The sequence below is a fragment of the Pogoniulus pusillus genome, chromosome 18, assembly GCF_015220805.1.
Source record: "Pogoniulus pusillus isolate bPogPus1 chromosome 18, bPogPus1.pri, whole genome shotgun sequence".
NCBI classification, from domain to species: domain Eukaryota; kingdom Metazoa; phylum Chordata; class Aves; order Piciformes; family Lybiidae; genus Pogoniulus; species Pogoniulus pusillus.
The window spans coordinates 7,704,892-7,716,824 of record NC_087281.1 but is presented as its reverse complement, the minus strand read 5'-3'; the positions used below and the strand labels follow the sequence as shown (position 1 = coordinate 7,716,824).

The 11,933-nt window shown below is 46.4% G+C and overlaps 1 protein-coding gene across 4 annotated transcripts in view; it reads right to left on the bottom strand.

Annotated features, from left to right (window-relative positions):
* Positions 1-2,837: 2,837 nt before the first annotated feature.
* Positions 2,838-11,933, bottom strand: part of DAAM2 (dishevelled associated activator of morphogenesis 2) — a 257,388-nt gene continuing 248,292 nt past the window's right edge. For all 4 annotated transcript variants that reach the window (XM_064158321.1, XM_064158324.1, XM_064158323.1 and 1 more), the window contains 2 exons: positions 7,827-7,997; positions 2,838-5,934 (listed from right to left, as the gene is read on the bottom strand). In XM_064158321.1, coding sequence (XP_064014391.1) covers positions 5,719-5,934; positions 7,827-7,997 — 387 coding nt within the window. In that variant the 3' untranslated portion in view covers positions 2,838-5,718. The remainder of the gene's footprint in view (positions 5,935-7,826; positions 7,998-11,933) is intronic.

Sequence of the window (11,933 nt, the reverse complement as noted above, 5' to 3'; positions counted from 1 at the left end):
CTGGCTACAGTGGATCTACTCTATTGGAACAGGTCGTGAAGTCTCCTTCTCTGGAGACTTTCAAAACCCTCCTGGATCTGTTCCTGTGCGAACTACCCTAGGGCATCCTGCCATGGCAGGGAGGAGTTGGACTCAACGATGTCTGGAGGTCCTTTCCAACTTCTAAAGTTCTGTGATTCTACAGTACTGCCCATTACACAATACTCTAGAAGCATTCAGATTCATGAAACAAGGTGCCACAATACCATGCTAGACTAATGGCATCCCTCTCAGCAGGTACAGTGAGCAAAATCTGGCCAATTTCAGAGGATACTGTTATCAAAACTACTACTTAAGAGTAGTAAATAGCTTATTTAAACCACATATATATAATATATACATATATGTGTGTGTGTATATGTAAATTCTGTATTTTCAGTTGGACAAATGGTGTTACCTAGATTGGCCTCTTCAGCCAGTGGAGACTAACTCTTTGAACAGCAGGCAATCAGAAGTCTCTTATGTTGATCACAGAAGCCAAGGAGCCATAGGTCCAAACACACAGGAATTGATAGAGACTTCATGGGTAGAAAACCAACCAGTAGAAAGAATTTGTATACCCTGGATATTCTGGGGAGGTGAGGTGCAGGAGGAGAGAGGGGAAGTAGAGGAAATCCTTCTTCCTTGGCCTTGATGATAGGAAGGAATATTAGCTCTGAGGAGGGAGAACTGTCCCAGTTTGTCTCACCAGTGTGTTAACTCCAGTGACAAGTTAGAGGGCATGGACCACTTTTGTTCATCTGTCCAAGCTTCCTTGGCATTATGGACAGAATTTTGTGTGGAATGGTGAAGTTTGGGCAAGCAACTGTGCAGCTGAACTCTTTTCAGTCTTCTTACATGAATCATGAGGAGAAACAAACAGATTTATAGGAAGTGTTCTAAAAACACCTGACCTGTATTAGTTCACTACCTGCTGTAGAACACATACTTTCCCAGAACCAGGCTCATCAGGGGCACAGAGATTATGATGAAAGCAAAAGGAAAGGGTTTTTTTCTTCCCTTTCTTCCCACACCAAGCCTGCTCACACACATCCCCTTGCCTAGCTCACCTTGCTGCACACAAAGCCCAAGCTGGTGTAATGCCCTGGCACAGTCTCAATAGTCTTTGCTGTAATGCAGTGTATAGATACAAACATAGCAAACTAAAATAAGGCAAAATAAATAGAGGTGTCAGATTTACAAGTTCCCCTTAGAGAATCCTTAAACCTTTTTTTTTTTTATCATTTAACCCCCACCCCCCCCAAAAAAAAAAAAAAAAAAAAAACCCAAACAAAACCCTCAACCAACCAACCCAAACCAACCCAGAAATAAAACTGCATCTATCATGTACATCACCAACTATACAAATGACCTTCTTTCTTCTCAGCAAAACCCCTGACACAAGTTTCTTCCACTCAACCCAGCTTGGAGCATGAGCTTTCCTGAAGAAAATGAAAGGTTCAGCCAGTGGGCTGAGCACTTTGGAAATGCTTGCCCCACAGTCTCCCACCAGGGCCCCTTCTTGTGATTCCTTTCCCTTCCACAGACACTGTGAACACGTTACAGAAATACTTCTGAAGGATATGCAGGTTGTCTCCCTAGCGGAGAGTCTCTCACCCCTAAACATTAGTCCCACATCTGCTCTCACAGGGAACTGTCGCCCAGGCCTTGCTGCTCTTGAGTCACTTTATAGCATTTCCAAAGACATGACAAACTGAGAAGAGTGACCCTGACCAAGGCAAGGGGGAGGGAGTTCTTCGGTCTTTTCTGGAATCACCCTAGTGCAACCTGGTTAAGAACAACACAGAGGTCAGTGAGTGAACACTACAACTCCAGGTACACAGTCTGGAGAGTTATAAAGTCCCTTCTCTTCTAGGTGTGAAGAACTTCATCATTAAGTTAGCAATGGCTACATTTCTGCAGGAAGCAGGGCAAGCCTTCAGTTACATCCTTCTTTCTTGGGTCTCCTCCTCCACTTAATTCCAAAGAGTTTCCAAAACAGGCGTCTGGAGCACCACAGCAGACCCAAACTACTCTCCAGTTCTCAGTGTGACAAAGAAGTTATACCTGATGACTGCTTACTATACCTGCTCAGGCTATGCTAGCACTAGGGGACAAGGAATACGACATTCCTTTCTCCTTCAGCCACTCTATCCCAGCTGCTGAAGAACATAGCATAGCATTTGAATACTCACAGTATTCAAGACATGAGAAGCCAGGACAAATTTGGCTTCACCAAGAATCTGACACCAGGCCCTGGAGCACAGACTTTCTTTTCCTTATCTTGTGTGTGGCCAGCCTCATCTCATGCAGCAGACCTATTAATGGCCCTCTCTACTTGTCACCACTTCTGTGACATCACTGCTCGCCACAGTGTGTAACTGAGCTTTTGCAAAACCCTCTTTATGAATGCTCACCACAGAGTCAAGAGCCAGAGGGGGCTGCCCAGTGGTCAGCCACCACCATAGACTCAAAACAGGTGTCTGGGGCACTGAAGTGCTGAGAAAGGCAAGCTGCAAGAAATGAGGGACATGACTCCAAGCTTTCTGTCTGTTCCAGTAAGTATCCCACAGAAGTTGCCCAATCTCTTACTAATTTGTGTGTGAGTCAAGGAGGTGGCAAAACTGCATCAGCTTACTTCTGCTCTGCCAGTGTGGCTGGAGTACCATGTGCCATCCCACAGGACCTCTTTACATCGGGGCTGAGCTGTGTACGCAAACGGACAGAGGGTTTATCGTTCTCTGCTTCTGCTACATTGGAGGGCTAGCAAAGTGACTTCAGTTTCAAAAAGCACAGCACAAACCTGGTTTGACAAATGCTGGGGGTAGAGGGAATGCTGTAATTATAACCAAGAGGTTTGCCCTGAGGTGTTTCTTCTCTGTCGGCGCTGTCACGCTGACAGTCTGCCTTAGCAAACAAGTACCCGGGGAGCAAGCAAGCAGCTGCAAGTTGGACAGAGCCACGACTCACATCATTTCACACCAGGACTGACCTGGGTACTACACCTGAATTTCTGGGTGAGTCCTAAACCCAAAGAGAAAAAAGGAAGGGGAGAAACCAACAGTTTTCTAATCCCTAAAAGTATCATCTTTGGAATTCAGGGATTATCCAGATCTAAACTCGACCGTATACCAATTTGGCACATAGGATCACCTCTCATATGGCTTACATGGCATAGGTTATATGGCATGCTTTAAACCAAGACAAACAAAAAGGGCCAGAATATAGCATGTCTACTTTAGGGAGCAGCAAGGAGCTTGTTATATTAATTTACAGGAGACATTCCTAAAAACCCATCTTGTCATTTAAAATAAAAATGCCTTAAAAAGTCAAGAGTTTCCCTTAAACTTTCAAAAACCTTTACAAAACACAGTCTTTCATCTACAAGGTGCTTGTGTCCACTGCAATGGGCATTGCTGTTAATAGCTAATCCCAGAAGGGGAGTGGGATAGTAGGGGAGGAGAATGCATCCAGCTCTTGTAAGATACCAGCTCTTTACGATGAGTATTATACAGCGGCGCGGCAGTCTGGAACGTTGTTAATAGAAAAAAATCTGGGCTGGGAGACTCAAAATTCAGTAAACAATGAAGCATTAGAGGGTAACAATTCTGATTTTTGATGTTGTTGTTGTTGTTGCTTCTTTTCATAGGACATAAGAAAATCAACCACAGTTTGCTTCTCCAATCCCGATAGCGCGTAATACTGATCAGGCAGTGTGCATAGCAGAGGAAGTTCTGTTCTGCAGACTCAGTGCAGAGCCTGAGGTTAGGTGACATTGAGAAAAAGAGAGTCAGACCAAGTCATTAAAGTGACAAACAGGGCTCTTTTCACTTCCCTGGAATGCCTTGGCATTTTGTGCTGTTGACTATTGATGCATAGTTTGTAGATGGAGGGTCCCTCTTCTTACATGTTCTCTTTTTCTTGTCTAGGAGGAAGAATCCATAACCATTTCTTTCTTTTCCTCTTTTCTTTCTCCAGTGAAGATAATACAAACCAAACAAAACCAAAGCCAACTTTTTTTGTTGTTCTTTGCTTTTTCACTGTGTGATTCATACATGTAGCTTAAATGTGAATTTATCTTTTTACAAATTAACCAAGCTCCAAAGTCTGTTTGGCTTACACAATTCTGGGTCCTCCTGCAAAAATTCTCAGCTTTCTTCACGTATGTCCTTGTTGGTTTATTCCACATGATCCCTCCAAATTGAAAAAGGCTGTGGGCTCCAAGGCTTTCCTTTGACACCATTCATATCTTACTGAGTTACATGGCTTCCCTAGACAGGAGCAGGGTGTGTGCAGTGAAGATCAGCATGTTAGACAGAAAGGCCAGTTCATGCCAGCAGCAGTCACAGTTGGCATCAAGTGGAAAACAAATCTCATGTTTCAAAGCCAGTGTCCCAGTTTGATTTTTGCTACTTGTGACTGGTGGATGACACTAAGGAGCTTCTGATTTCCTCCGGGCTGCATGAAGGAATCTTGTACAAACAGGTAAGACATGTTCTTCTGTTCCCCTACCACCCTCCAGCAATAACAGGCTCCACAGTCATCTGCTTGTAATCTCAACCTGGGTGTGGCTTAGTTTTCTGAAGAAAAGCCAAAGCTTCTTTCCTAGAACATGCACGTCACAGCTTCAAGGCTCAATCATCAACAAACCCCAGAAAACTGCTTCTAGACAAAGAGAATCCAATAGATTTCTGCAACGTATTTTATGTTGATCTTCATTCTTGAGTTGAAATTTGTGCCAGAAACTGCTCAGCATCCCTTGCTTTGGACTGTGTATAGAAACTGATTAATTCCTTCTCAGCATCACTTGCTTTGGACTGTGTATAGAAACTGATTAGTTCCTCCTCAGCATCACTTGCTTTGGACTGTGTATAGAAACTGATTAGTTCCTCCTCAGCATCCCTTCCTTTGGACTATGTATAGAAACTGATTAGTTCCTCCTCAACATCACTTGCTTTGGACTGTGTATAGAAACTGATTAGTTCCTCCTCAGCATCACTTGCTTTGGACTGTGTATAGAAACTGATTAGTTCCTTCTCAGCATCACTTGCTTTGGACTGTGTATAGAAACTGATTAGTTCCTCCTCAGCATCACTTGCTTTGGACTGTGCATGTCACACAAAAGCACTCTATGGAACATGACATCAAAAGCATTTTTCAGGTGCTAATTGGTGGTTTATAAAATCCAGTTCTGGAAGGCAACTGGAAACTTCCAGAACCAGATCTTGGCAAGCCCCTGAAGGTCAGTCTACATCTTGAAGAAGGAACAAGTGTTGAGAGAGCTGCTCTGAAATCAGTCTTGCATGTTATCAGCAAGATGGAGGTCATGACAAGCTTTCACTTCAGCTCAAAGACAATTATCTTTCTCCAGCTGTGAGGCAGTCTGCAAGGCCTAAGTACTTTCTGTCATCACCATGAGGCCTTCGATGACACAAACTCCCAGAAGCAAAACTGTCAGCTCTGCATGGTCCAGTCACAGGCCCTGCTGGCTTCACAGAGGCACTTTTATAATGGTTCAAATTAGGAGCACAGAAGAGGGATGAGAGAAAAGCTGACCATGGAAAGGTAGCATCTCTAGCCGCAGACCAAAGAAATCCTTTGGGGCAGCTGTCAGCCAGGTGCCATCACACACATTCATCTTCCTTGCTTTGCACTTTTTCATCACCTTCTTTTGGTTGATTATTTTTCTTCCTCTTGTAATCAATAATTTAGCTTTGTCACCGCACGCTCCCGGCTTGTCTCTAAGCCCTGGTTCCCTGAACGCTTGCGGTTACGCTTCAGCTTGGATAAGTCTTTGTCAAAGACTTCACCTGACCTTAATGCTGACACCAGGTCATCAAACTCCCCACTCTCTTCCGAGATGCTTCCAGCTTGTGCTTTCTTTTGTCGCCTCTCTTTTTCCCTCTGCTCTTTTAGCTGTGGAGAAAGACACAGAGCTTTAGGCTCAGCCAACTGAGATGTCGGAACACTAGATGCACTGGCAAGGAGCAGCTAAGATGCATCAGTACACTTTTGAGGGGAATAAAAAAGAGTTTGGGAGCTTATCCACAAGGCTGCCACCTGTGCCAAGAGCAACAGGTGACCGTGCTGGGCATCATTTCTGCACAGGGAAGAAGAGAGCAGGAGAGATGAGGAACGTGTAAGCATCACGTTTGCCTCACAAACCACTATTGCCCTGGAGCACAGAGGACACTTTGGATCTGTCTGTGCTGTTGTTTTGCACTAGTTTTACAGTAGGATAGTGCCAAATGACAGTCGACAAATGATGCTGGCATAGGTAATTACCCAGCTTCAGAGACCAGGCTTGCAGTAGCCTTAATGAGGCAGCACCTACTAGTCTGACAGAATCTAACCTTGTGAGTTTAAAGTTAGTTTGGCTATGTCTATGCAAACCAAAGTCACTAGTATAGTCACAGTTTTCCACTTGGAGCACAGCTAGCTCAAATGACAGGCAGAAAGGCTGTAGTCCAGCAGAGGAAGGAAAAGATAAAAGTAAAAGCCCAAGAAGCTAAACAAGCTAAACATACTGGAGAATGAAAACTCTGTGAGATCTCAAAACATCAGCAGAAACCCCATCCACCAAACAGCTCGTGTTTGTGTGAAGGCAGCATGCTGCAGTGACAAGAAGAGGAAGGCACATTGCCTTGACTCTGGAAAGAGAAACTGGCTATAAACAACAAACCAGACCTGCTGACTTTATAAACCATTGGAAAGGTCCATCTCTCAGTGTGATGCCCTTGGTCTCCCTTAGGGTAGCTCTGGGGAGCTCAATTACTCCTCTCCACTGCTCAGCTCCAAGGTAAGTGCAAATGGCAAGCGGTGGATGTGGCTGTCAAGTCACCCTGCTCTGCATGCCAGCCCCATATTGCAGCTGCAACGTCCTTCATGGTTTAATAGGCCTACAAAACCATCCTAGTGCTTTAACAGTGATCCCCTGCACTCTGCAGGCTGGCTCAGAGGAAAGGTGAGCCTATGTCCTGGCATTTTATCCATGTGTCCAACAGGAAGGCTGCTGGCATCCTGGAATTTTACTTCTCTCTTCTGAAAGGCACAAACCAGTGCTTTTGGAACAGAAAACACTTAAAGCATCAACTCCCTGCAGTGAGGCCTGGGGCCATGGTGGCAGCTGGGGTTAAAGCAACAGCAGTGGGGGAGGAAGCAGGGGACTGCTGAGCGTTCTCAAGCCTCAGGAAAGTCTGAGAGGGGACCCATGGGGACACACACCTCTGACTCCCAGCAGCAAAATCAGCAATGCACAAAAGCTCTCATCACGTCAAGGCCAGACATGGCCCTAGTAATCAAGGAATTAAGGCTGGCCAGAGAGAAATAGTGTCAGTGCAGGCTGCAGCAAGTGTCAGGACACTCACTGTGTCACCATATGTGACCAGGCAACAAGTATGGAACAGATGATGTTTGAATGGAAGTTCACCAGCTGGCAGGACTGAGGGATATCTGTCTCCCAGAGCTTTCACACAGAGCCTGAAGCCTGAAAGCATGATAGCTGGGCACTGAGCAGCAGCAGCAGCACCATCCTGCAACGTGCAGGGGCAAAAGAGGCAGGACTAGGTTTGGTATCTGAGTCCAAAAGAGGGTAACTTAGGAGCCAAACACTATGCCCTCAAGAACTAACAGGACAAACAGTAGGAAAAATGTCACTTTTCATGAAAGGAGTGATACCAAAGAGAGGGCAGAGAAAAGGACATAAACCAGCGACAGGACACAAGTACAGGAATTGGCTCTCTCTGTCTTTCTCTTTTGAGACATGAAAATGCAACAGAGTAAAACCCCTCCTGTGCCCAGGTCCTTACCATGGCCTCCATGCGTGCCCTGCGCTCCTCCTCTTCCTTTTTCTTCCTCATATTCTCCAGATCTTGCTTGGCCTCTGCAAATGACTGTAAGAAAGTGTCGAAGATGCCAAAAAATTCATCTGGCTGCATCTTGCCCTCATTCTCTCCAAAATGCTTCAGTGCCTTGGCATACTGTTAAGGGGCCAGAAAAGAGAAGAACAACAATTAGGCAGGCAGTTTGGTGAAGACATCGAGGAAAACTGATGAGTAACCACACAGGCAGTTCCATACCTTCAGAGTATTCATGCATTGAAAATAGAAAGTATCCCCTGGTAACAGAAGTGCCTTTCCTTAAGGCAGGTGTCTGTCTCTGAAGAATCTGCTCTCCTGGATAACCTTTGGAGAACACAGGGCAATGTTGCTGGAGAACACTAGCTGTCTGCTTATACAAAAAAACCCCACCCATTTTCAATGTTTGAGGGTGATGGAGTCATTTCAGAGGATGACTGTCTGCCCACATCTCAGCTGCAGCTGTGGGGCACCAGTGCATGCAAGACAGCAAGCTAGCTGGGGAAAAAATAGTTTTAGCCTATCCTTTCCCCTTCAACCTTTCCCTCAAATCCACTTTCAAAATAGCTGGACTTAGACATTTTTGTTTGGGTTTGTTTTTTTCATTCATAGAATCACAGGAACAACCAGGTTGGAAGAGACCTCCAAGATCATCCAGTCCAACCTAGCACCCAGCCCTAACCAGGCATCTAGACCACGGCACTAAGTGCCTCAGCCAGGCTTTGCTTGAACACCTCCAGGGATAGCAACTCCACCACCTCCCTGGGCAGCCCATTCCAATGCCAATCACTCTCTCTGGCAACAACTTCCTCCTAACATCCAGCCTAGACTTCCCCTGGCACAACTTGAGACTGTGTCCCCTTGTTCTGTTGCTGGTTGCCTGGCAGAAGAGACCAACCCCCACCTGGCTACAGCCTCCCTTCAGGTAGTTGTAGACAGCAATGAGGTCCCCCCTGAGCCTCCTCTTCTTCAGGCTGCACACCCCCAGCTCCCTCAGCCTCTCCTCATAGGGTTTGTGTTCCAGGCCCCTCACCACCTTCATTGCCCTTCTCTAGACACCAGAACATCCAGCATCTCAACATCTCTCTTGACTTGACTGGCCCAGAACTGGACACAGCACTCAAGGTACACCCACAGCCCCTATCCACTCAACTAGACCATGGCACTAAGTGCCCCATCCAGTCTTTTCTTGAACACCTCCAGGGACGGTGACTCCACTCTCCTTGGGGGTTTTTGTTTGTTTGCTTGCTTGGGTTGGATTTTTTGGTTTGAGTGTGGGTTTTTTTTGTTTGTTTGTTTGTTTTTTTTTGGTGTTTTGTTTGGGTTTTTTTTTTGGTGAGGGGAAGGGTGTTTGCAGTAACATTGGAGTCTATCCTCCCAAAGAGCCTTTTGCCATGTAATTCATGACTCTAGAGTCCTTTGGGTCAGGGTGTTCCCTGGGAGTGAGGAGACTGTAGTCAGACATGGCACGGGAGAGGAGCAAGGAAAGCAGCCAGAGCTCCTGGGCAGACTTAAAAGAGAGTGAATACATCACAAGTGGCTTTTATTTTAGAAGGCAAATGTTAAGGCTGCAGGACACATGTGGAGGCAGCCAGCTGGCAGGACTTCAGTCACAGGGCAGTTCTGATTGGGATATGGTAAATTCACAGCAACCCTGGCTCCTGGACATCAGTTCTGCAGTAGTTATGCTCTGCTTTGCTCTTCTGACACTCACAAGCATGCCTCTGTATTCAGATCTCGCCTGCCTACAGCAGCTATGCTCATGTCCACTAGGGCCTGTGTAAGTATACACACCCAAAAACTGTATCACTGACAACCACCCTCACCCGCACACTGCTGTATCACAACAACCAGCACCAGCAACATTGTCCTGATGGCACAGGTGCCCTGATACACAGCAGCCCTAGCAATCCTTGCTTGCACTTAAACACATCATCACCATGCAACAGAGCACTCTTACAGACCTCAGTATTTACCAAGCCAAACCTAGACTGTCCCAGGCTGTGGACCTCCTTCAAACTCTCTCGTATGCATATGTGGCTCATACAAACACAATCCAGCTTTGATTTCCTTAGATGGGTGCTCTTGCAGGATGGAAAAAACAGTGAGAACAGGTCAGGTTCCAATCCCAAGCACAAAATGAGTTTGGAAGAAGGTCTTATAAAACCCTTTGGCCCTGTACCAGGTAAAGCCTAAACAATGTCTCCCAGTCAACTGCAGGGAGAAGAAATCTCCAAGGAAAGCAGCTTCCTCCTGGCACAGGCTGAGAGAGTCAGCATCTCCCCTCCTCTGCTCTCCCTGCCAGGCACACAAAGTGGTTTGAAGCAATAGCTTCTTTTTCCTCTAAGAAGGCTGTGTTCTCAGCCAGAAACAAACAAAGAAACCCAAAGTGTCCGAGGGGGCGGGAAGCGTCGGAAGAAATGCAAGTTGCTTTGAGCTACCAAACATGGCAGAAGTTGAAGGCAGCTCTACAGCAGTAAATTGTGGAGGGACTTCAGAGTATGGAAATAGCTGCAGATTATGTCTGTTTTAACTCCTTTCTGTGTAGACACATGCACACAAGCATACATACCTACTCCCTCTCCCCACTCCTCTCTGTATATATGATTTCCTCTGCATACAATGTACAGAGTCTGCCTGGGTACTAGCAAAGTGCAGCAGCCTCTCAGCAAGCCACACCAACCAGTACCAGCTCTTAGCAGAAAGAACACAGGCTGTCAGTAACAGACAGGGACATGAAGTCTCCCTATGAGCTGCATTTTCTCGTCTAGCCTGCTTCAGTGTGCCAGGGGAATAGCAGCGCCGCAGAAAGACTTCAGCAGAGGCGCTGTCACTGCTGCTTGAGCACATGCAGTGCTTGAAGCTCACAGGAGATGTGCTACCTGCAATCTCATCCCACTTAACTTCCAGTTAATTCCTGTGAAAACTGAAAACAAGGCACCAACTAAGAATGGGGACTAGAGCTACCAGCTAGAAAGAAGGCTTGTCTGCCTTCTGTGACGCCTGAAATCCAAGGGTAGCCCTAGGGGATGGTTCTTGTACCTAGCCACCACCTCCCTCCGCTGTGCTCCTCCTGTGCACAGCAGAGGTGAGTGAGGGGGCACACGGGAACCGAGCTGGTTTGAGCCCACACATGTCCGTGGGATTCCTTAGTCTCTTAGGGAGGCGATGGGTTGAAAAGGAAGGAGCCATTGCCTGCGGCGCTTGGCTACTACATACATGAAAGCCTCCATCAGAGGGTGGTGTTGCCTGCAAATGTTCTGCACGTAGTATGTCACCCAGCTACCAGCACCAGATAGTTTTTGCCACACTGGCAAAGGAGCTTTTGCCTCTGAGTGTTAGTTGCTGTGCTGGAAAGACTTAGCAGCCTGGGAGCCTTCCAGAGACACTCATGAGTATCAGGTGTTGTGGTCTCTAAGCAGCAGCAAGGGGGAGGCCGAGAACAGCCCATCTTTGGTGTCTGGTAACATGACTTAGCAGGTCACAATCACTTACTGTAAGGCAGTGAAAGGTGGAAAGCAAAAAGCTGTGAGCTGGATGTACTAAAATAACTACAAATGAGGACTCTGCAGTTCGTTCAAGTACACATTTTCTTTCTTTCTCTACCCTATTCATAAAACGAGCTGACTGAGCAGAAGGTGGCAAATCAGGAGACTCAGCCTCTGCTTCCAACTCCACCCATGATGTGGCTTGGGAATTCATGGCCCCTCTCTGAGTCTTGCTTTCTCCACTTGTTACAGAACAGAAAGCATTGTCCCACTGATAGAGAAAACAGCAAAAAATCAGTTGGTCACATCTGCAGGGCACTCTGTCAATTCAATGAGCTTTTGTAACAGCCACACGGTGTTTTCACTGCTTAAACTGCAACACATCCCTGCTTATATTACTACTTCTACTTCCCTCCAGCTCTGGTTCTGCAATCAAGAGTGCTTTTTCTGTTGGGATTACGGGCAGCAAGCTGCTGGAGGTAGCCTCTCCAAACCTGCTATGAAGTTCAGGCTCCTACATACCCACAGTGGCTAAAACCGCACTCTGCACCTGGCTCAGGATGCAGAAACA